Source organism: Electrophorus electricus, chromosome 7 (genome assembly GCF_041902795.1).
Source record: "Electrophorus electricus isolate QZ-2024a chromosome 7, ASM4190279v1, whole genome shotgun sequence".
Taxonomy (NCBI): domain Eukaryota; kingdom Metazoa; phylum Chordata; class Actinopteri; order Gymnotiformes; family Gymnotidae; genus Electrophorus; species Electrophorus electricus.
This window is the reverse complement of record NC_137503.1, coordinates 25,470,674-25,495,403: the sequence shown is the minus strand read 5'-3', so window position 1 is coordinate 25,495,403 and position 24,730 is coordinate 25,470,674. Positions and strand designations below refer to the sequence as shown.

The 24,730-nt window shown below is 40.9% G+C and overlaps 3 protein-coding genes across 7 annotated transcripts; 2 read left to right on the top strand and 1 right to left on the bottom strand.

Annotated features, from left to right (window-relative positions):
- Nucleotides 1–2,206: 2,206 nt before the first annotated feature.
- On the top strand, nucleotides 2,207–12,544 carry capn3b (calpain 3b). Of its 4 annotated transcripts, XM_026998891.3 has the most exons (21): nucleotides 2,209–3,077; nucleotides 4,488–4,557; nucleotides 6,046–6,164; nucleotides 6,265–6,398; nucleotides 6,612–6,780; nucleotides 7,154–7,237; nucleotides 7,620–7,783; nucleotides 7,998–8,158; nucleotides 8,266–8,438; nucleotides 9,086–9,097; nucleotides 9,563–9,771; nucleotides 10,055–10,091; nucleotides 10,300–10,326; nucleotides 10,457–10,534; nucleotides 10,620–10,677; nucleotides 10,776–10,840; nucleotides 10,965–11,033; nucleotides 11,138–11,216; nucleotides 11,325–11,441; nucleotides 11,804–11,862; nucleotides 11,954–12,544. In XM_026998891.3, exons 1-21 carry the CDS (start codon nucleotides 2,748–2,750, stop codon nucleotides 11,978–11,980), a joined length of 2,241 nt encoding a protein of 746 aa, XP_026854692.3. In that variant the 5' UTR covers nucleotides 2,209–2,747; the 3' UTR covers nucleotides 11,981–12,544. The 4 variants fall into 4 exon arrangements, 3 of the variants coding, with proteins under 3 accessions (XP_026854692.3, XP_081573326.1, XP_026854709.1); XR_014124469.1 differs by lacking the exons at nucleotides 11,138–11,216; nucleotides 11,325–11,441; nucleotides 11,804–11,862; nucleotides 11,954–12,544 and having other exon boundaries at nucleotides 2,207–3,077; nucleotides 10,457–10,539; XM_081717200.1 differs by lacking the exons at nucleotides 2,209–3,077; nucleotides 4,488–4,557; nucleotides 6,046–6,164; ... (3 more) ...; nucleotides 7,620–7,783; nucleotides 7,998–8,158 and having other exon boundaries at nucleotides 8,335–8,438; nucleotides 9,086–9,113.
- On the bottom strand, nucleotides 12,545–23,122 carry znf106b (zinc finger protein 106b). 2 transcript variants are annotated; one of them, XM_026999517.3, is made up of 11 exons: nucleotides 22,813–23,122; nucleotides 21,171–21,334; nucleotides 20,757–20,818; nucleotides 20,382–20,585; nucleotides 17,604–17,752; nucleotides 16,369–17,311; nucleotides 15,694–16,249; nucleotides 15,576–15,609; nucleotides 15,174–15,322; nucleotides 14,821–14,881; nucleotides 12,545–14,593 (listed from the first exon to the last, which is right to left on the bottom strand). In XM_026999517.3, exons 2-11 carry the CDS (start codon nucleotides 21,231–21,233, stop codon nucleotides 14,259–14,261), a joined length of 2,556 nt encoding a protein of 851 aa, XP_026855318.3. In that variant the 5' UTR covers nucleotides 21,234–21,334; nucleotides 22,813–23,122; the 3' UTR covers nucleotides 12,545–14,258. The 2 variants fall into 2 exon arrangements, with proteins under 2 accessions (XP_026855318.3, XP_081573325.1); XM_081717199.1 differs by lacking the exon at nucleotides 14,821–14,881 and having other exon boundaries at nucleotides 14,354–14,593.
- On the top strand, nucleotides 22,291–24,661 carry churc1 (churchill domain containing 1). The gene is made up of 4 exons (XM_026999118.3): nucleotides 22,291–22,441; nucleotides 23,517–23,652; nucleotides 23,772–23,842; nucleotides 23,942–24,661. Exons 1-4 carry the CDS (start codon nucleotides 22,403–22,405, stop codon nucleotides 24,032–24,034), a joined length of 339 nt encoding a protein of 112 aa, XP_026854919.3. The 5' UTR covers nucleotides 22,291–22,402; the 3' UTR covers nucleotides 24,035–24,661.
- The last annotated feature ends 69 nt before the right edge of the window (nucleotides 24,662–24,730 follow it).

The window sequence follows — 24,730 nt, the reverse complement described above, 5'->3', positions numbered from 1 at the left end:
TGCTCCTGCTCTGCATGGCATTCCTGAAGAGTTCTACAGACATTTCTGGTAATAATATCTCCCCTCAATTTTTAAACATGATTTCAGATTTACAGCACAACCTCATATGAACACAGCTCTTATCTCAGTACTGGCAAAGCCTGGGAAGGACCCAACATTTCCCTTCATGTTTCACCCTATGTCATTTACCAACACAGATCTCAAAATAATCATCAAAGCACTGAGCGATCGAATCGAAGCTTTCATTTAATTAATTATTCATGCAGATCAAACGGTATTCACTAAAGGACGGCACTCTTCTGATAACCTGTGCAGATTATTAATTTGATTTTCAGAGGCCAATCTAGATAGTATTATCTGCTTAAATGTTTAAAAAGCATCTGACAGCGTCCACTGGAAATTTCTGTCCATAACCCTGCAGAAATTTGGCTTTAGAGACATATTTATTAGATAAGGACAGTATACACTTCATCTCTGGCTACTGTCACCACAGATGGAGTCACCTCCCAGAGTGTCACCCTACATAGAGGTGCCAGTCAAAGATTCCCTCTATCTCTTCATTTGGCAATTTATATAGAACCACTAGCAGCAGCAATTGGACAGAACAGAAACATCAAAGGTATGATTTTGCAAAACACACAACCCAAGGCCAGTCTCTATGCAGATCATGTATTGTTATACCTACAGAATCCATCCAACTCTCCACAGTAGAAAATAACACTCACATTTTCCAATATATCTAGTAATTCAACCAGCTGGAATCAGTCTATATTAATAAAGGAGGCTGTAACGTGGTAACCTGAAACCTATGCCTTGGTTTCCCTATTGGCAACATTAAAAAGTTAGGCATTACCATATCTTCCAAACGCTCAGAACAATTTCCTCTTAATATCAAATCATAATTGAAAACAGTATGAGATCTACAATGCTGAATGAACTTACCTATTTCACTATTTTGCAGAATGGCAACTGTAAAAATGTCAATCCTTCCAAACATGAAATACTTATTCACCATGATTCCTATTTAACCGCCCACTAACTGCATTCTGCAATAACAAAATTTTATGGGAAGAAAACCCCACAAATAAAATTCACTACACTTTGAAAAAGGAAATAACTAGGAGGACTTGAAGCACCTGACCACCTGACTTTTACACATACTATCTAACAAGTAAACTACAATGTATCCACATCTGGACACACCCCAAACAAAAATATTACTCACAGTTTGAAATAGAACAAGAAACCTGCAAGTACCTCTCATTATCAAACCTTCCATTTGTGAATCACACAATAAAATGCTAATGCTAAAATACATAGACACACTCTTACACACACACATACACACACACACACACACACACACACACACACACACACACACACACAGTTAATTCTACACATTCCCACATACATATTTAGTGTGTGGTTTTGTTGTATATTTGTAGCATGGTGGTTTTAATTTAGAAAAACACTTACATGCATTAAGTATAGTAATGGAATAATGTTTTCTATAGTCTTGTAGTTTTGACCCTCATAAGATGTAAGATGATGCACTGTATTTTGTTTAGGTCTTGTGTGGTGGCAGAACTGGAAGTGATGGTGAATTAAGATGAATTATTAACTTTACTTACTTATTTAAATGCTTCTCATCAAAGTAACAGGCTACTTTAAGCTCTGTCTGCAAAGAAGTGAAAATACACCGATCTGCTACAACATTAAAACCACTGACTGGTGAAATGAATAACAATGATTAACAGATCAGTCAGTGTGCCCATACTGATCCCTGTCCACATCATATGGACAGCTGGATGCATGTGCTTCGCTTACCTGGGGTTGAGACATCACTAGGATGCTCTATGTGTAGAAGGCTGGCTGACAGAGGCAGTGTGATGCTCTGGGCAAAGTTCTGCTGGGAAACTGTTGGTCCTGATATTCATGTGGATGTTACTTTGACATGTACAACCCATATAAACATTGTTGCAGTACAGCCCTTTTTGCCTCTTTAATCAGGTGATAACTTGGCCTCCAAATTCACCAGATCTCAATCCAATTGTACATCTGTGGGATGTGTGGAAAAACCAGTCCAATCCATGGAGGCCCCACCTTGCAGCTTACAGGACTTAAAGGATCTGCTGCTTTTGTCTTGGTGCCACATACCACTGGAAACCTTCAGAGATCTTGTGGAGTACATGCCTTGATGGACCAGAGCTGTTTTTGGTGACACAAGAGGGTCCTACACAATATTAAGCAGGTGGTTTTAATGTTACAGATGATCAATGTAAGTGGTAAAAGCATTTTAAATCTGTAGGTATATGGGTGCATTGGTTAATATCTTAAAAGATCTTGCTCTTTGCTGCCATTTTTAATACTTTTAAAAGGTCTTGCTTCCTTTCACCAAACAAGGGAGAGAAGGAGATCCTACCAAGAGAGTCCTATTAATAGATCAGCTACAAGGATACTATGTGCTATGTTTGTGTGTGTGTGTGTGTGTGTGTGTGTGTGTGTGTGTGTGTGTGTGTGTGTGTGCACGCGCGCGCATGTTTGTGGCATGAGATGTAGGCCAAAGTGTTTATGTCTGTAGGTGTTTCTCTAGTGGGGTGTACGGTGATGGCAGGGAGTGTAACTAAGAATATAAAGCTGCTCAGGACCAGGCCAGAGCGTGAGCAAAACAGTTCAGGAAATTAAGCCTTCTTCTTCTGTGCTTAACTGACATTTTTTCATGCATCTAATCTCTTTGTCATCCTATGCCGACAATGAACAAGGAAAAAAGCAAGCAGAGTAAAGCAGAAAATGCTCAGGAAGAGGTTTCATGGAGCACAGCCCCGACCACTGGAGCAGCTCCTGAGGCTAGTACAGCAGCCAGCCTTTTTGAGGCCCCTAGAAACCTTTTCTCTGCCATTCTGAGCCGTAACGAAGCTGTCAAAGATGCAAAGAGACTGAAGGAATTTCTGGAGCTCAGGGATAAATATGTGCGCAAGAAGGTTCTGTTTAAAGACCCTTTGTTTCCTGCTGACGAATCGTCTCTATATTACACTCAGAAGTTCCCCCTCGACTTGGTCTGGAAGCGGCCGTCAGTGAGTAAACTCTCTCTGTAGGTGGACATGGTGTTGTGTGTGGGATTTAAGACCAGTGACATTTAATTTCACTGGCATGCTTTCATCTCAGTTAGGTAAAATTTCAGCGAGGAAGGCGGACTGCATGTGGAGTCAAGGGAAAGCAGCTTTCTTAGTGCCAAACGTTATTGCACTGGTCAGTCTTGATAACAAGTGGAATCCCCCTCTCCTCCAGTTACTATATAAGCGAGATAAATTGCTATATAAACAAAGACAGATGCTTGTGAACCCTTCCCGCGTGCATAGGCAGCCATGCTATGGATTGAAATAAGTGGACTCGGATCTGTTGCATGTGATTAGAGAATGTGGGAGTGATCCGGCTGCACGTCTGCCAGGACATAATTGTGGATTAGCAGGCTCTAGAGTCTCAGGCAGCTGACTCTCCACACCAGGCCAGCAATGCAGCCCGTTTTGGCCCGACCAGCCCTGCCATAGCCAGCCCTTAGTGCGCCAAACCTAATAATTGGCCATTGCGAGCTGACTTATTTTAACCACATCCTCATTATCATAATACTTCCTGATATTATTCGAAATGTATGCATAATGTGCACATGACATTTAATTCAGCTTCGTGGTGTCCTTGTAGGGGGTCAAGTCACTGAATATTTGAGTTAATATTCAAAAACTGGATTGCATTTGGCTGGGTTGGTCCCAAACAGGTGGTTTGTAAGTTTAGTAGCAAAGCTTTTATGGTGGCATTAGTGTACTGTAGATGGCCTTGTCATTGTCAACTGTCAGGTTATGAATTTTGCCTAATCAAACAAACTACACTTCAAGGGATTAATCCACCAATGTTGTGAATATACTGACCCTCAGGAACCAGTTCTCAAAGAAGGAAGGAATGCCTTTGCCGTAGAGTGCAGTTGAGTTTGGGCATTCTAGCTCTGTTTACTTACAGACTGCACTATATATTGCACTGTACATGTCATAACTCACCTATGTGGAAATCATTTGAGCATAACTATATGAGGTCTATGCTAAAAATAACTGTTCGAAAGGTCTATCGATTTATTATTTAAGCATAGCAGTTTTCAAAGGGAGCCAAGCACTATATATTTATCTGTTAAAAGCATTTTGCTTGTCTGAATGATTGGCTTGCACAGTTTCATTTTGCTGAAACAGCCAGGCACAATGTCTCGCTTTCTCCCCAGTTTCAGTGCAGGTTCTGGTTGCAGTTAGTTTAGGTCAATATTTATCTAAAATGAGCTTCACACCTCTTCACCAGAGGGCCGTGCTCATGAATATACTGCAAACAACTCTAGATCATCTGGTTCCCACAGGAGTGCATGGATATTTGGACATATATTAGCTCAGAATACACAGACATATGCTATATGAATATATTGATATATGCTTCTGTTTCTTTTACAGGAAATTTGTGACAATCCCCAGTTCATTATTGGAGGAGCAAATAGGACAGATATTTGCCAGGGGGACTTGGGCAAGTAATTCATTTCAGATGAGGACATTTTGGTACTGTGCCATGGCTCTCAAGAATTAAAGCAGCACAATTTGTTTATGTGATCTAATGCATCTTCGCTCCTAGCATACACACATACTCAAACACACACACACAATACCCTCTCTGGCTGATGCAAAATTTGACTTTAAGTGGTCAAGGTTCCTTAGTTCTTATGAGAAAGAGACAGTAATTATGTAATTATGTGCTGTGTGCTGTAGTGTGCTTTGTGTATCCCCCTACCCAATATACCAACCTTATATCATTTCACTGAGCTTCAGATGGAATTCAAATTCAGCTTATATTAAACTGCCATGGCTGTAACACATGCAGTGCTGTACATGAGCATTCTGTATTTGTAGCTCAGCACACAGAGGTCTTGGCTATGGCTGAATAGCTCATGGGTTTAATCGATCTGCTCACATATTCCACTGGCTCTCGACCGGTCCCTTTGCCCAGTGGAAGTCCCTTTGGGCAAAAGACATGACGTACATTTTCTGAGCCACTCCTTTTAACCAGACCCTGATTGGTTGCTCAGTTTTGACAGACTTACAAAAGCAAAAGAAAACCGATCATTGACCAGGACAGCAGAGCCTGGCCACATGTCTCCAAAACCCTGAGATTGATCGGCATGCACAGCTGAAGCCCTGCAGCTCTTCCTGGACCCAGGTGGGGTGAGAGAGAAGGGCGTGAAGCCCTAGCTGCCGGGTGTCACAAAGCCTGGGGTTATCTGGCACGCCGGGGTGAGGTCAACGGCCACCACCGGCATGGGATCCAGTGACATCACGAGACGGCACTGGGCAGGCTGCCAGAGCCAAGCGCATGCGAAAGACGTGGATGAGCAAGGGAGGCAGAGCCTGTAACCTCACATAGACCGTTCGCTGACAGGGAGGAACCAACCAGACCCCATTCTCACACCTTTGAAACACATTAGGCAAAACATAGCTTAGAAGCAACCCAAGACCTGCAAAAATCATTTAAGTCTTAATGAGGGCAAACATCAGTAGGATAAGCTATGTCAGGGAGGTGTCGTGTTTCACCTGTCAAGGGACTCTGCGCTGCGCATCGGCTTTAAATCAGATCTGCTCTCTGCACCCTGTACAAGGCGTCAGAGTTATGCACAGTTGCTGCAGCAAAATCACATGTGTAATATTAAAGGCACCAGTACACTGAACCCGATTCACGGGTAAGCATGAGCATCTTACACTAAAAGTAAAGCATGCAGGTTTTAGATCTTCTGCCTGCATCCATCATGCTGCTGTTTTCCAAGATCAAAGAGGTGGGCACCTTTCTTTTTCACCCTGTTCTATATGGGGGTTCACTTTAAATGTCATCTATGCCTTTGATGATGTAAAGCGCCAAATGCACTATATTTTTAGCTGTTTTACTTGCCTCTGTGCATTACACTCAAACTGATTTATGTGTTGTGCTTGTGCATGCTGATTTCAAGTTCTGTATGAACTTCTGCAGGAGATTGCTGGCTGCTGGCTGCCATTGCTTGCCTGACTCTGAATGAAACCCTCCTGTACCGAGTAGTTCCTCCAGACCAGAGCTTTACGGAGAACTATGCCGGCATTTTCCACTTCCAGGTATGATGGATTTGTGATGCCTGTTTCGTATAGTGTATGATGAATTTCAAGCTGCAGATGAGTCATTTTGAACAAATCTCTTTTTGCCTTTTTCCTGCAGTTCTGGCGCTATGGCGAGTGGGTGGACGTGATTGTGGACGATCGACTTCCCACATGCAACAAACGCTTGGTATTTACCCGCTCTGTTCATAAGAACGAGTTCTGGAGTGCTCTTCTGGAGAAGGCCTATGCCAAGTGAGTTTGACACATTAACATTTACAGGAATTTTTTAGCCATTTACAGTTTTTCATAAAATGCAAATTACCAGGCAACTGGGTTTCAGATTTGGAACCTTATTTAGGACCATGCAGGTACATTTATATTTTATAATACAAAATATTTATTTTCAAATTGCGAGTCTTGCCATAGAATGTCATTTTGATCCTAAGATTTGTTATGTGGTCCCAGACTGCATGGCTCCTATGAGGCTCTGAAGGGAGGAAACACCCTGGAGGCCATGGAGGACTTCACCGGAGGGGTAACAGAATTCTATGAAATCACAGATGCCCCTAAAGAAATGTACAACATCATGAAGAAGGCTTTGGACAGAGGATCTCTTATGGGCTGCTCCATAGATGTAAGAGTCCTATTTTTGTTACATGTAATAAACGTCATGAGGTTTTAACCCTTTTTCCTGTGTGGTGCTCCATAGGGTTGCCTATGGAGTAAAGCAGCACCAGTTACAAACATGAAATAAACACAGGGATTGTTGATGTGAACACTGTGATTGCGATGAGCAGCCTTGGAGGTTCTGGGTTTTTTTTTTAACTCTGGCACCTCCACTTTAACTTATGAACAAAATTCAAACAAATGAAGTCCACACATATTTAGAGTTAATCTTCAATTAGTAGTTATCTGTATTATTCTCCTATCTCTTGGTATATGATGTTTAGAATTAAGAGCTACCTCATGTGTATTTGATTAGTTTCTTTTTGGCTTCTCTTCCTTAGGCTTTGGTGCCTACTGCCAATGAGACCAAAACTGCTACTGGCCTTGTGAAAGGCCATGCCTACTCAGTCACTGCTGTTGAGCAGGTACGAGACGAGGCTGGAGAATCCACACATGCCCTTTGGGTTCTTAATCCCAGCCTTGGCAACCCTATCTTACACATGTGGTCTTTCTGCTCATGCACGTATACTCCGAGTCATGAAACGTTTGATGATGAGCATAAATGTTGTGTCAGGTGTGCTAGTGTAGGGGGAACAATAAAATGGACAATATATGCAGTCTCCAGCACTGAGGCACTAAAATGTATCATAAAGACAGCAAGAAACTGAATTCCCAATAAAAGGTACTGCTTTGGCCCTGTGCAGGACTTCTGGCACTGTGGATTGCAAGAAATGTTCTAAGGGATGTCCTGCACCATATGGGACTGTTCTTTTCACATGGGTAATAGTGGCCTAATTGCATTGACAGGGTAAACAGCAGGACAGTATGGACACTCGTATCCGCCTGGTGCGTCTGCGGGACCCATGGGGCGTGGCCCCTCCCCCCTCCTGCAGGTCTAGTGAATGGACAAGAATTGCAAGCTCTGAGCGGGATAAGAAGAGACTTGAGCCTGTTGAGGCAGGGGAGTTCTGGTTAGTCCTCTGATCTCCCTCATGCAACAGGCTTTGGCCTTCATAGTTTCCATTGGCCAAGTGACATTCATAACCTCTAAAGCAGGCAATAACAGGTGTAACACGGTTTTTGTATGCCACACAGTTTGTACTGTAAATTAAAAATGTAGTGTAAATGAATAATCGCCTCTATCTATCCTTCACCTGCTGCGTTTTCTCTTCCCTCTTCCATTAGGATGTGCTTTGAGGAGTTCCAGAAGACCTTCACCAAGCTGGAGATCTGTAACCTGACCCCAGATGCGCTGCAGGACGACAAGATGCTGAAGTGGACCGTGTCGGTGAATGGGGGACGCTGGGTGAGGGGCTGTTCTGCTGGTGGCTGCCGCAACTACCCAGGTGACATCGCCCCCACCGACAATACTGACAATATCATACATAACTATATGATAGGCAACAACACTAGCTGTAGTATCCTGACACCCTCTCTGCCCGTCCCGCACTAGACACGTTCTGGACGAACCCCCAGTACCGGCTGCGCCTCACCGAGGAGGATGATGAGGAGCCAGAGCATGGTGAGAAGGGCTGCACGGTGGTGGTGGCCCTCATGCAGAAGGGCAGGAGAAGGGAGAAGTGCACCGGCGCCGTGCTGCACACCATCGGCTTCGCCATCTACGAGGTGGGCCGGAGTGACTTAAGCTCATGTTGGGGCTGTCCGTGCAGAAATCAGTGCAAGCTGAGTTATGTCTCCCATATGCACGGCTTTGTAAAAATGACATATGGTCATGAGTTTATATGTTTGCATGCTATATATGTTAGTATGTTATATATTTTTTTAATGATTAAGGTCTTTCAAATACAGTAATTTTAAATACAGTAATCTTGATGGACACATTTTATACAATATGTTTTTAATATTATTTCTATTATTATTTATTTCTATTATTATTTATTATTACTATTTGTTATTTATTGTTTTTAATATTAAGTACCATATATGCTAAGACGTTACATTTTAAAAATAATTATAAATGCAGATGCTAGTTATATATCACAGGATCTTTACAGAATTTTTGTACATTGGTAGTAAAAGCTCAACATTCTGAAATGTGGTTGCGGTATGATGCATATATACAGATCTATTATTTAGCTTAAGTGGATTTAGCATGGGCAATGTTTCATCATGAATACCATGTGTCCCATGAACTGTGTATCAGTCAAACCAGTCAAATCATCAAACTATTAAATTGAAATTGTTTTCTTTATAAAGATTTTCAGTGGGACACAGTCATTAATATATTGTTCTGTTCTTAATCAATATTTTAGGTTCCAAAGGAGGTATGACTGAGTGAAGGTTTGCTCCCTTTCTCATGATATCAGAGCTGGGCTGAGGAATGGGCATCTCAGTGCTTGTCTGTTTTAGTACACACATCTCTCTGGTGCTCCTGCTATGGATAACTGCTGTATTATGAATATGCATAACTGCTGTAATAATTCTTATACATAAGGGTTTGTGTTGTCAGAATGGCACTGCCCTCTTTTTATAAGTACAAAGTGGGACATTCTAAAATGTTATAGAAAACTTATTTGTGTAGATTGTGCTAACATAGCTAATCTAAAAAATCACTATGAAGTGATCAGGTAATAACAAATAAATGACTTCATTTCAAATGTATATTTGTCATACACCATTTGTAACAAACATTTGCATTTACAATATTTTCTGTTGTGTAATAATGTGTTTCTTTGTCCTTCCTTCACTGTACCTTTTCGCCCACCTCCATTGCTCTGCCTCTGATGTAGATGCATGGCAACACGCAGCACCTGCCCAAAGACTTCTTCCTGTACACGGCTTCCAAGGCCCGCTGCAGGTCTTACATCAACATGCGGGAGGTGACAGAGCGCTTCTGTCTGAGCCCTGGAGAATACGTCATCGTGCTGTCCACCTTTGAGCCCCACAAGGAGTCCGACTACATTCTCAGGGTTTTCTCCGAGAAGAAGAGCACTTCAGAGTGAGTGTTAAAGCTGGACTCTGCGGATCGTGGATCGTTCAGTTCGCTGCACATGGTTCACAAGCACACGTGTTTGAGGTCGGCGGAAGTCATTTGACAGCAAAGGTCTGGAGCACGAGTGAAAATCAAATAATGCACATGTCAGTAGGACTAGTGACTGTTTCAGTTCTGCTTCAGTCTTCCACTTGCCCTAGTGGTGGTTCTGGACAGACATGAAACGACCTCAGGTAGCTACTCAGACTTTGCATGCTGCAGGCTGACCGTGGTGTGTGCTCTCTCTCAGGCTGATGGGTGCAGTGATCGAGGCTGAACCCTGCCTGGTGAGTTATGCAGCATAATGCAAACATTACGGAAAGACCAGGAATCTCTCTCTCACTGAGATCACTGCAAATTTATCAGTTTCTCTGGTTTTACTATATATATATATAAAACAGTTTGATTTTTTCAGTTTGAGTTTTATTGTCATTGTTCTTCAGCACAAAAGTCTGTTACAGAATATTGCTTTTATTCTTGTCCTCTTTTCAACAGACAGATACTGAAAAGAAGAAACTTAAGGTAATGCATGTTCATAAGTGTGAGGTTACAAGTTTTGTGTCTTTAGCATGCTGGCACATTCATGTATCCTTGACTTATCAATATCATAACGATAATTAACTATATCTGTCTTATTGTTTTGAATTTTCAGATATCCAAACCCTTTGAGGAGGAGGAGAATGAGGAAGACAAACAGTTCAGGGCCATCTTTCAGCAGATTGCTGGAGATGTGAGGTCAAAAACAACTAGTATACATGACTTTACTAGACAGCAAGGCCTCTTCTAACACTTACACCATCAACTTTCTCTCTCAGGATATGCAGATTACCGCCAAAGAGCTGAAAAAAATCCTCAACAAGGAGCTGACCAAACGTGAGGAAAACTACAGTCTAGGATTTATTTATTTAGTCTTTTTAGTCACTTTCCTGTTTGTTTTATTAAGCTTTTTATTTATCTTTTTATTTGCACAGAAAAGGGACTGAGAACAGAAGGCTTTAGTCTGGATACCTGCAGAAGTATGATAGCACTCATGGATGTATCTTTGATTATAAATAATTTCTTCTGCATTTGCTGTCAGCCGAGAAGAGATAAATTGGCAATGATGTGAGGTTTTTTGTGAATAATGCATATTTACGCCTTGACCATGTAAACTATGAAAGACCGACGGGACAGGCAGGCTAAACCTGCAAGAGTTCAAGCACCTGTGGAACAAGATCAAACAGTGGAAGGTACACAGACTGCTTTTCCTTGGCCCTCTCACGCATTAAATAGGCATCTTCTAGAACACAACCAGTCTACAGAAACAGTGTGAAGTGCTGTGTTTTGTCTACAGTTAATCTTCACTCGCTATGACACAGACAACTCTAGCACCATCAGCAGCTTTGAGATGCGTAATGCTGTTGCGGATGCAGGTACGGCTCTCGTTCCGTCCGCGAGTCATTTTTGCTGCATTTGATCGCTTAGCTTTGAGAAATAGATGACGCTCGTGCTGTTTTGTGCGCACTCTTGTTTCCACGCAGGATTTCACCTCAACCCCCAGCTCCATGACATCATCGCGATGCGTTATGCCAGCGAGCACTTGTATTTGGACTTCGACAGCTACATTTGTTGTTTAGTGCGATTGGAGGGCATGTTCAGTAAGTACACGTTTAACATGTTCTTGTGTGAATTGTGACTTGAAACAAAGCGTCACAAAAGAAAGTTCATTTTTACATTTAATATGATAAAGAACAACTCTGGCTTATGCAAATATGTAACAATACTGATGCCATGGAGTAAATATATTTACTTATCTTTATAGCTACCTAATGTTTATTATTGGTATATAACTGTTTATCCTTGAAAAGGTTAACCAAGAATCTGTGAAAATGAATCTTTAACTAGGAGTATTCTGGACCACTGGATGGGCCATCTTCATTTCCCTGTTCCTGACTTCCATAGTAGATATGACTGCCCTTTTTTCTAGAAAATTCCAGAAGTAAAGTATATTCTCTTACAGGGGCATTCAAAGCCTTTGACAAGGATGGAGATGGCCTTATCAAGCTCAATGTCTTTGAGGTGAAGCAAATCTAATATTAGCCTCAACACTTTAAAGTAAACATTTGGCTGCCAATCGTTCTATGAATAATCTTTTTCTCCTCATTTGCAGTGGCTTCAACTGACCTTGTATGCGTAGGGAGATGAACGGCTTCATCACCGTTACAGAACTTGGAACAAACGATAATGGACTCATTAATGCATTAGGACTTTTATATCAGAGGGCATTACCAACACTCTCCACTCAGAACGTTTCAGAACTGGAGCCTGGTGAAAACACTGAGACTAGAATCAGATTACTGCCAGATTTCTTTTTAGTTTTAGATGATATAATAATTAAAGTACAATAATGGTGGCATTGTTGTTATATATGGTAGTATCATACTATGCTGTATTTATTTATTTTTGCTCTCATTTGTTACCATAGGACTGACTCGACTGACTTTTCAGTCAATACTGATACTGCAGTTCAAATAATTAGTGAATTAAATGTATTTGTTTCTTTAATAACACCAATTGACCAAAAGCATTTTTAAAGGATTTTAAAAATGTAGTTTAAAATAATTTAACAAAGCTTGATTGATTTACCATATATTGATTCTGTTTACACAATTCTTACAAATGTTTTTTTTTTGCATACATTAGGATACCATTTGCTAACATCATGAACCTGTCTGAATAAAAGTACACAGAAGAGACTTAATTGTGGATTTGTTGTGAAATTTATTCATTTTCATGGAAAATCATGTGGCATATTAACATAAATCACAAACCTGCTCTTTTAAGACAAAACAGGTCACCAAAGAAGTAGAGAACTAAATAATTCAGAACTAAATAATTCAGTGATGTACTTAATCAGGGTTGTTGTTGGTGGTATTTTGTTAGTTTTTTTGCCAGAATCGACTAGATGATCCCTCTTCATGCCTGTTATTCCTGAGTGCATTAAAATCATCCACTCTCACTGACCTTAACAACAAATTAAGAAGTATGTACAACCTGAGGTCTCCAGTAAATACAGACCAGTATATGCGAGTTCTGAAACCACTGACGAACAGTAACAGTTTCTCAGTCACAGGTTATGCTCAGTCCTAGGATAAACCAGTGCATTCATGACATTTCTCGTCTTAAAATCTTTCCTTTGTGCCTAAGAAACAACTCATCAATTATAATGCTCAAATGCCAGAGCAATAAACAATCACCATAGCAGCAAATGCATCGTCACAAATAAACTTGAATCTGTAACTACTGGAAACCATCACTCCAAAAAATGTACCGCAAAGTAAAAGGCCATTTAAACAGGTTTATTGTCATAAAGCTACCATACTGTCTGTTAATTGATTTGAATAAGAGTAGAAATTCATGAATAATGCCATGCAGTACATGTTGATGGATCATGTCATAACAAGCAGATTCAACACATCTAATGAGTTCAGTGATCTTATAATTACACAAGTTTCCATTTGCATATGACATATTCCAATATTCTTGTATTGCTGAAATGCTGTACAGGCCTGGTTTTCCTGAAATAAACAGCCACAAATCCGACATATGGCACATGATGAAAAAGAGGTGGACAGCGGTGATTCCTTTGCCTCCTCTCTCCTTGTGATTTGACTTGGAATTGCAGGAATATGTTTCTATAAAGCCGACCCACTGCTATACCACAGGACTGAACGTCACACAATCATTTTGTTAAGCATAACGTTAAAAAAAGAATACAAATATATCATAAAAATGTAAATGTATTCAACAAATTAGGCGTGATTGGTGAGGCATACTTCAAAGTACAGACTCATTTCAATATCACATCAGTATTAGGTCATCTTTTGAAAAAAAAACTTTACAGATCTCCAGAGAGACGACAACCTGAATCTGACCAACAAACAACTTGGCTTTAGGTACTTAATTAACTTATTAAACACTATTTAGCTCAAACCTCCCAAGAGGCCACACAAACCTATTAGCATAGAGAAGTGTAACTGCAACCTCTTGTAAGATGTGCTATTGCTATTGCTAGTCCTACTCTCTTCTGAAGTGCCCTCTTGAGGTGGTGCAGTAGAGACAGCCAATTGTTTCAGGGAAAAACTATTATGAGCCTTTAACTGCTCTGTTCTGATCTCCTGGCCTGGCCTAGATTGCTCAGCTGGTCAGCAGGGCTGTAAGTGAAAGTCACCTCCACAAAGGAGGTGACTCATGTGAACACCAAGTTCCACATCACCTAGTGTTGTAACCATCTGAACTTTGGTGAGTGCCGATTAGAGATATGCTTGTATTGAGTCGTATGTCTGTGGCAAGGTGATGAGGTTGTGTAATGCTACACTTCAGCGGCTGTCCCAAGTCAAGGCTGCAGACGGAGTGAGTGCTTTTAGCATCTGGCCAATGTTGGACAGTTGTTGCAGCCAAAGTTAAGATGTGGGTCACCACTGGGACTCTTGGATTAGGGTGTGTCCCTGTATCAGTGCACGTGAAGCCTTGTTCAATGCTACAGGTGCTGTCTTACCCGTAACAGGTTTCTGTGCTGAAGCTGATGCCACTCTCTGAGGCTCAGCAGACAACCCTGAAAAGGCGGAGACAGAGCTCCTCAGTGGGCACAGACCAGGGGTGGGGTTTACAGGCCACGCCCTCTCCAAGATTTCTAAGGAATGATTCAGCAGAGATGGCTGTTGGTCTGCAGAGGTATCTGGTGCCCTCTGGTGGGTCTCGTTGGCAGGGTTAGGAGAATATCCACTGGAGGGTTTACAAAGGTTGGAATCTTAAGATAAAAAAATTCAAAGCTTAATGATGTTTCAAAGAATACATTTAAGCAATTAGAAAAGCTCAGTTTACAAATATGTTTTTCTCAGGATAAGAGTGCTTTATGTGACACCAAGAGAATTAATTTATTTTAAAAGGGAAAACCAGATATAGAAAAATAGAAAAAGAGCTTCTTTGTGGTTAAATATCATAAATATACACTCTGCTTTAAAAGAGCATGCTTACTTTGCATCCTGCGCAGGATTTCTATGCGTTTTGCTCTGAGGGAGGCCATCTCTGTAATAACCTAACATAAATTTACTCCTTTAAAAAATACATTTCTACAGATGAAATACGGGACATAAATACATTGTCTGACTATGCAGAACATCAGAGAGACAAACACACAGGTGTGCTTCAGTACTGCTGGATTGTTTTAGGAACCTTTCATTCAAGAAAGCTGAAGTTCTGCAAAGCGTGCAGCAACCTCTGCTTTCAGACTGCACGAGTCATTCAAACAAGCTGTAAGGCCTGAAAGCAGGCTCAAGCATGTGAGTCCAGGTGAGACTGCAGCATTAGCAAGCGATGCTCCTGCCTACCTGCTGTCTGACCACTTGCAAGCGCTGTGCTTCAGCGTAAGCAGCATGTAGGGCGGCACGGGCCTGAAGCAGGTGACCGTCTGTGTTTGTCAGAGAGCTGCTCAGTTCCTCCTCTCTTAGAGACATCGCCAACAATTCGCTGACCTGCTCTGAAAAAGGTGCACGCACACGCACGCTCACACGCATGTAACGCTTCTGTGCGGAAAAAGTCATACTGTCTATGAAATAGATGAGAAGTCTTTACAGATGTTAACAAAAGTGTACAGGGACACACATAGGATGAGTCTTTCCATTATGTGCCATCGTATTTATATGTATTTTCCGCCAGCAGTTTGTAAAGCCAATTTCTCATCGCTCTTTTATAAAAAAATGTAAAAGTACTAAACTATAAATATCACTAACCTTTTGTGGGCTCTTTTGTGATTAGAGGGGTAGACTGTGAAGAAAAAAAACAATTGACATTAAAACAATAATATCTTATCCTTTATATCATTGCTTCCAGAGCGAGTATTTGTCTTACCTGCTTTTTCTTTATTATCTGTTTAACAGGCTTCGCTTCAAATCTTTCATAGTCATCATTTGTCTGGAACTGCTGTACGCTGTATTCGTCCAATCTCTTGGTCTTCACGCAAACTGAACTGACCTGTGTCATTACACCATGTTGTGTCTCAAAAGCTTCATGAAGGGTTTTTTCCGGTTCTGCTGTGTGTGCATGTTCTGCATTGTTTTCTCTCACTCGGAGTGATGTATCCACCTCCTTCCCTCTGGCACTGCTGACATGCCCATGCTTTCTCTCTTCTTTTCTCTCGGGGGCACTGCCCTTTGGCTGCAAAGCATAGCTTCTACTTGATGCTCCACCACACTTCTTGGTACCAGGACCTGCAGAGTGAAGAGGGGCATTCGCTGACCGTGATCTGCAGTTGTCTTCCCCCATGGGAATCTTAAGTGCTGTCTCTGCAGTGTCAGAGCTGATGGATTTCCACTGAAACCCTTCATCTAAGGTAAAATCTTCTGCTGCTTTTGCAGCAAGATCCTTTGGATCGGGTGTTAATGGACTAATGAAATCAACCCCAAACCTTTAAATTGATCAGAGATTCGAAACATGTAAAAACATGCGCTTTGCTCCAGTCATGATGTACAGTGTCAGAACATTAACTCTTCATCAACTGTTCTGTCATGTTATTAATGGACTCACCTGGGCATGCCTCTCTCTCTTTGTGGCTTCGTCTTTGTAGCTTCCTGGCAGATCTTCCTCCAGTTCACCCTCCACTGGGAGCTCTTACAACTGATGAGCTTCTGTAGTGCAGGCTTCAGCAGCTTGGATTGCTCCAGCACTCTGCTAGGCCTCCGGGAGGCATGCACACCTCTGGCCAAGGTCAGGTTGGGCTTTCTGACTTCTGCTTTACTTAAGGGTCTAGTCATCAAGGCTGGTATAGCGTGCTTCTTCTGTGAAGGCCCTTGGTCTTGTTGGTCACCTTTTTCTTTCTTCGTGAGCATGTCTGTATCAGGGATGGCTGGCCTCTTTACAGCACTTGAGGGCTTAATTTGTGGAGAAGATCTTCTCTTCGGCTTGCCTATTTGCTCTTCACCCTTGTGACTCTTTTTAAAAAAAGCTCCTCCAGCTGCTTGCCAACCTGGAGACAGCCTTGGACCCTTTTCAGACAAATGAAGAACCTCTGACAGTCCAGGGAGGGTTTTTTTGCATAGTGTTTCTTTGTGGTGGACATGCTGCCTTTTTTCTAATCTGTTAGCATTTGCAGGTGTGGGCTTGGGCTCTAAACCTGCAGAAGAGCCAACAGAAAGAGCCTTCACAGCCAGTGATTTATGGATACTCCTCACCATTGTTGATAAGCGAGTCACATGACTCTGCTCCAACCCAGATGCACTGGGTTTATCTGGCAAAGCAGGCTGCTTCCTGCAGTTACTCTCAGTTCCTTCACTAAAAGCGGAAGGTCTTCCACAAGCAGACGTATTTTCTTTGGGTTTCAATGAAATGTGGGTCAAACCCAAAGGATCTGCATGAAGTAATCTCTTTTGATTTCTTTGTTGCATCGATTTTCCTGTTTCTGTCTGCTGCTTGGTTCGTGATGGGCTCTCTTGTGAGCCGTCCACCTGCCAAGAGGGAAAGATGATGCCCCCTTAATGGGGCAAGTTGGTCATTTGTAAAGTCTACCACTCCTTTAAGGAAACATGTCTGTTGCCTCTAAAAACAGTTTAGCCTACAGTATGGACCGACTCATACTCTGCAATGGTCCAAGTTCCCTTATTCCCCCTTATTCAGACTCTACACAAAGCAGGCTCCTGTGATGAAGTTGTGCTCAAGTCTTAGTTTCTCAGTACTTTCTTGTCGTTGTGGAAATTAACACCAAGTGGGAATACAACATTCCATGACTGTTGGTTGCAGCTCTGTCATAAGGTGTTGCCCGTTACCTTGCATCCTGACCCTTGGGTTGGACGGACCTTTGGTCCCTGTGCGCCACTCCCCGTTCTTCATCTGCCATTTCTGATGACAGGTCTCCTGAGACCTGGCTGCGACTTTTGCCCTCCTTATTTTCTCTTTTTCTCTTTTCTTACGCCTTCTATCAGTATGGAGAGATTTGGGCATTTAGATTTGCACACACTGTTGATCACAACACATTCCGAATTTACATATGCTCTGTGGACAAAAGACATAAAGATTACCTAAAACTCGAAGCATTGATAAAAGTGTACAAATCTGAAGCACAATAATCATTCATTTCTAACGGGTCTTGCACTGCACAGTCGATTTTCATTTGTCTACACCCTCCTAGAATTTTGTAAAAATTAGTGGACATGAGGGAGTAGTGTTTCAGAAATTCGCCTGCAACACTACACAGGCCCACTTGGTTTATCCAGGGTTCTTATGTACCTCTGCACAACGACGAGCCTTCAACATTAGTCTGAACGTATCTGTTAGTCAATACCCATGTTTACATTATATTTATTTAAAGAGTAACCAAAAATTACTGAACAATATGTGGATCTAATGCCTTGAAGAATAACATTAGCAACAACTCCTATATTTATTACTATCATGATTATATTGAGTTGGGCGGAGAGAGGAGTCAGTACACCCGGCTACTGGAGTAGGAGGCTGCCTGCTGATTAACTCAGGCTTATTGCAGAGCATCACAGCAGTGAAGACTACGATGAAGAGGACTCCACAGACAGGCAGCCGATGCATGATGATTATGAAGAGGAGGAGGATGAATAGCAGAGTAATGTGCCATCTACCTCCATTTGGTAAGTATATGTGTTCCAAGTCTGTTTGTGAGTACACATCTGTGCGCGCATGCATGCCTTGTCCAATGTCAAACACAGACACACTTTATTACTAGTATTTACATTTAAATATTTATTTTTGAAATAATTACTAATCACTATATTTCTACTAATAATATTATATATGTATATATTTTGTATTTTGTTAGTCATTCCTGTCCCAGATCAGGTAGGAAGTAGAAACGCTTTTCTGACTGCGTGTCCTCCTCCTCTTATTCTGACAACCACAGAAACGCCAGTGCCTATTCCGTTTAGCCCTCCTTGTCAAAGAGGAATAGATTGAAGTATAGATTAAGGAAGCGTACATCGGGCTATGCAGTCAGCTTCAAACACCTTATGTGAAGTAAACGTTTTAATGTTGTTTTACCACTCATGGCATTGACACTGAAATCTGTCAGTTTACTAATTTGCGAAGAACGGAAGCTGATACTTAATGGTGTGTCATGGGCGAACCATGAAGGTGCTTGGGATGAAGTGACACCAGATGAATTCTATGGTTTCTCCTGATCCTCATTTACATGGGGTTTACTTCTCTCCCTTATTTCCACAGATGGGGACCTTTCAGCTTACATGGGCCAAACTGATCATGTTGCATGACTATTTTTAGGTGTTATTAGCAGCCCTTCAGGTTGTGGATTCAGCTACATAAAATAATCAGGATCATCTTATTAAGTCACGGACCACCTCAAGAGTAAATGTATTCAACTGATTCAAGCAAATGAAAATCTTAGCAAGGCGAGCGCATGGTAAAAGTTCTCACATCCTTTGCATATACCCTCATGGAACGCCACAACCAAGTGGCTGGCATAGTATACAGAAGCATCTGTGCCAAGTACAGGCTGGAAGTTCCAAGGTCAAAGTGGGACATGTCCATAAAAGCGGTGAGGAATGACCGAGCCAAGATCCTAAAGGGCTTCCAGATCCAGACTGACAAAATGGTAATGAATAACCAATCGGACATAGTAGTGATGGACAAATAGCAGAAGAGGGCTGTAGTGATAGATGTAGCGATCCCAAGTGATTGCAACATCAGGACCCAGGATCACACGAAAGTATCGAAGAAAATACCAAGGGCTGAGAGACGAGCTGGAAAAGATGTTGAAGGTGAAGGCAACAGTGGTTTCCATGATAATCAGGGCATTCAGGGCTGTCCAAAAGAGTGTAGTCCTGGCAACAGCTAAGTAGGACCTTCAAGTTCCCAGGCCTTTGGTAGAGGACCCAGGCCTGGAGGAAAAAGAAACCGCCCGGAAGAAGGCGAGTGGAGAATTTATTTATCATATAAATTGTTATTTTCTAAGGACACTTTCATAGGTATATGGCTTATTAGGATGAGGAGTGTGGTTAACTGAAATAAGACTTCCATCATCATTATACATGGTGAAATTGTGCCAATTATACTTATCACTAAATTAAGTATAATTTTTAAACAATAGATGGTACATCCATTCTGATTTTTATTAAGTAAACATGAATATTTCATATGCTTTAAATTTTGTTCTATCTTCTATAGAAATTTGTTGAAAATATGAGTTTAATTAATATTTGGACAAATTCTTTTAAAAATTAATATTTGATTAAATATTCATTTATATTGACTTTAAATATCCTTAGTAAGTTTTATATAATTTTATAAAACTTCTTGTCCTGATTAAAATGGTGTGTGCAAATTGTCTGTGCCTGTGCGAAAAGAAATGGAATGTTCCACTCGGACAGAAAAGGGCTAGCTAACTCACTGCAAACTCAGCACTGTGCTAGCTACGGTTGTTGACATGTGGACCACTGATCTGTAATGAAGCTGTAGATCTGTCGATCTGTGTTAAGCCAGCAGCAATGACAGCTAGAAATAGCCTCCAATAACCAATCACTGTCATTATCTGCTTGCTACATGATGCATTAAAGACGTACTTTAAAACAAGCCTCTTCTGGTCTCTCAGAGCACAAATGGCATTGAGTTCAGCATCATTGTAATCCACTGCAATCCCATTTTTTCTGCAATTGTCCTCAAGGAAATCCAGGTTGGTTAGGTGCTCAGTGGTAGAAATGTGTGTCACATACTGTTCAAGCCCCAGTGCTGACACCTTACATGCCAAACACGTATGGCTTTGCTGGCTGTAGGAAAACAGAGTAATACAAATACAAATAAGCATATCCTACTGTACTGTATGTAGCTAATAAATTCGTCTTATCTATATTTAAAAGTACTGTGACATTTTATATGATGACAAAATACAATTATTCAAATACTAAAACGTAAAGATGTACAGGAGGTTGCAAACATACCCGCCCTTAAGTCTCTCGATTGCTTCATGGTGTGAACGGCTATGCATGTGCTTATTCAGCTTCTGTTCGAAAGGAACAGGAAAAATGGAGACATTTAGGTTACTAGACTCATATGCTTCATCAAAATCATCAAAATGTCATCAAAATGGGAAATCTATCTATTTTCACAATAATTCATATCATTTTATCTTCCAGTTTTGCTGAACTGTAGTCTTTTCCTGAGCTACTGTGGTACAAGAAATGAAGAATGGGGCAGGAGGGCTGGGAGCCAATCAAAAACCTGCAGGAAGGTGATTAGACAGAATCTGGAAGCTAGGGATTATCTAGTTCAAATGATGTCACAGAAAGGCTATAACGTTACTGAATAACTACCATTTTACAATAATCTGAGTCTTCTTTGAGTCTTTAACCAACCTCTCTTTTGAAATGCTGAAAGCAGATGTGGCATTTCTGTTCTTTCTTCTTTTTGTTTTTCATGTTTCCAGTGTTGGGTTTGACCGCTTCCTCAAAATTTGGATGTTATTACCCTTAGAAATGAGTTTTGAAATTTCATCTCATGTCTTCACACTGTGCAAATCCTGTCTCAACAGAAACCGTTACAAAAGTCACAAATGTTTTTTATTGTGTACACAGTATAGCAATTCTATTAACAGATATCCCAGTTACTGGAAGTTCCAGAGTTAGTGTTTCCTGGAGGAAATTAAGAAACGTTAGTGCACAGATAGTCAGAATTTACATTCAGTCAACATTTAAAAGTTCTGTTAATAATAGCTGTAGATGACTGTTGTTGATTTATCTAGCTAAAATTCCTGTTCGCATGTTATTGGTTGCACAGGGGCAGTACAGTAGGTAGACACAGGGAGATTCAGCATATGCTGTTGGTCTAGTGCATAGTGTGTAAAGCCCATATGGAATTGGTGGCACTGAGAACAAATTAACACTGTCGGTGGGGCTGGATACGGCCTTAGTCACCAGGGAGGCCAACGTGTGTTTACATCGAAAGAGCTTTTTTGCTTGGTTTAAAAAATGTGAGTTTGGAGGGTGTGAGCCAAGCCAGACCTCTCTGTTAAACCTTCTGGGGGCATCATGGTCTTAATTCACTGTTGTGGGCTTTTGGTTTCTTTTATGAGGTGAGAGGGCTGGGCCCTATGTGAATCTCTTAATGGTTTGGCACAGGATATTTGACATCCTGTGTACATTTACAATTATTACTTCAGTAGTTACCTCCATATTGGTTAAAGTTCATTTTACACCATAATGTACATTGTAATTTAAATTGACGGTGGAACAGATACAGCTAGCCCAGGATAACTCTCAGACCAGCATATAAAATCCAAGAACCTTTCTCTTTTAATTATCAGCAAAGTTGTAGACATTATGCACACCTATCGCATTAATATTTGTAATGTTTTTAGACAGCGCCTTTAATGGTTTGTTTTTCTGAGAAGAGGCTTACCGATTCCTTTTCACTGATCTTGTCTTAATCAAAAATATTATTTCAACCACTTTGTGGCGCTAAAACTTGCAAGGACTTCAACAAATTCGTAGCAAAGAGGAAGAGAATCCGGAAGAAGAGTGAACAAAACAAAATCCAACTAGTTTGTAGCTCTATTGTATTTCAATCTTGTTTGGTGTCTTAACTTATAATGTGTACAGGTTGTGTGCAGAAGGAATATCCTGACAGGGTACGTTAATAATAATCATTCCTGACCAGCAATAGGACTGCCCTTGCTAATGCAGCAATCTTATGAATGTTTCCTGCAGTAACCCAAGCTATTTTTGCTACTTACCTATCAGCTAACTAGACAGCCACATGTTGGCTGAACGTCAAATTAATCTTAAAACGTTTATTTCCGTGACAGACGCTCAAAGGTGTTTGTTTGGCTTGATTTCATAACCCTGAGCCTCAGGTTACATAGCTTGGTCGGCTAGACTTGCTGTGAATTCTTTTTTCCCTTCTGCGGTGTGTCCTAGCCAGGTTAAGTGGGGATAATTATGCTATTAGTTAAATGTTATATTGTTAGCTTTTGTGCGATGGCCAGTCGTATATACTTACATAAATATGAGGCTTCAGTCGATGCCAAAAATACTGGTAATTACTGTCGTTATGCGGAATGGAGGAAAGCAAAGCGGGTAGCGAACTGGGGGTTCCACAGGGCCCAGAGTTTGACGCTCAGCGCTGATGCCGTGATTGTGACTTTACGGTGGGGGAGAAATAGCCACGCAGAACTGTAGGGCGATCGACGTGAACGCTTTGCTGACTTTTGCTTTGCAGCTCCTGCGCCCGACAGTGCACTGCTATGCAGAAGCCTCTATGTTCTCCGTGACATATTTGTAAACTATGTGTTGAAAGGTAAATGCGTAGGCAAGAGTCTTTTCAGTTGGTAATTGGGTTTTAAGGCAGTGGACCAGTACATCACAAACCAGTGGGTTGTGATCACGTGGTTCATGTTTCTCTAGTCATTATCGTAATCCATTTAATACACATGCATCGTAATTTATTCTCAGAATATAATACAGCACTTGAGCTCGGGTTACGGTTATTATTTTCTTCAAACTTGCTTATTATTAGATGTTGCTATTTTTAGCCATTAACGTTAATTACATTTATCTCTAAATCACTAGTCTCGTGATTTGACATGATTATTCTGGCCTAACTAATCCATTTTTATGTACAGTATGCCACATGGATTTTTTTTCTTGAGCAGTTTGTGCTTGTAAATCTATTTCAGTTCTATAATCTCACTGGATTGTTTACAGGGAAACACTTGTCTAGATAATGGATCGTATCTAATGAACTTTCTGGGCTGTGCCAACTGTCAGCAACGAGACTTTGTACTGATTAGCAACAAGACCATGGTGGATGAAGACGAAGAGGAGATTGTCACTTATCTCCGTAAGTTATTTTAGCAAAAATAAATAAATATATTTTTAGTAATTTATAAAATTGAAATCATACAGGATATCTCTGGGGGGGGGGGGAACCCTCATAAGTCACATTTAACTTTTCTACAGACAAGTGCAAGAATTGTGACCATGTCATAGCCAGACATGAATACACCTTTTCTGTGGTGGATGATTATCAGGTAAAATCTTTGTCAGGACTTTTGTGATCACACAGATTTTTCTTGAAAAAGAGAAAGTGTAAGCTTGCACTAAATGATTTCTCATTTGATCTATCCAAGGAATACACAATGTTGTGTATGCTGTGCGGGAAGGCTGAGGATTCCATCAGTGTAATGCCAGATGATCCAAGACAATCTGCCCCCCTCTTCTAGAGTGGTGTGGATAATAAAAAGAGAAACAGGGAATCTCTCTTTAGTAAGTTAGGCCATGCCTGTTCTGGGGAACCATCATATATATTCAGGGATTCATCCATGCTCAGCTCCAGAGAATATTACGTCCATTTAATTTCAGACGACCTGATCCTGGAGAACATATCCCAAGATGCATTGTGTCAACTGTCACTGTTACACATGAGAATGAAGAGTTACCTGTAAATTTAAGATACAGGCTCTGAGAGTTTGATGTTTTGATCTGTTAACTACAAATAGGGCCTGACAGCCTTACTCAGTATTTCTAAATTCATTCTTGTCTTATCCCTTATGAACCTGGTTAGTGCCAAAAGAATACAAGTCATGTCAGCTAGAATATGGTGTATGAGCAGTGTACAACATTAATCTGAAAGAATACTGTAAATAAGTAGACTGAATTTGAGAGTCTGAGTGCATATTGCATTCCACCGTTTCACCATTTCTGCTGGTTGTAAGGACACTTATGTATGGTAAAAGTACTGTACTTTTCTTAAACTGTATTTCTAATGTATAATGAACAGGGAAAACATACTTTTGTATGCTTTGTCTAAATGAAATAATGGGGGAAATATTAAATGATGCTGCATCATGCTCCAAGCTCAACTTTGTCACTTTATCCATTCCATATGAAGAAAAATTTCCTTGTTAAAGGCATTTCAA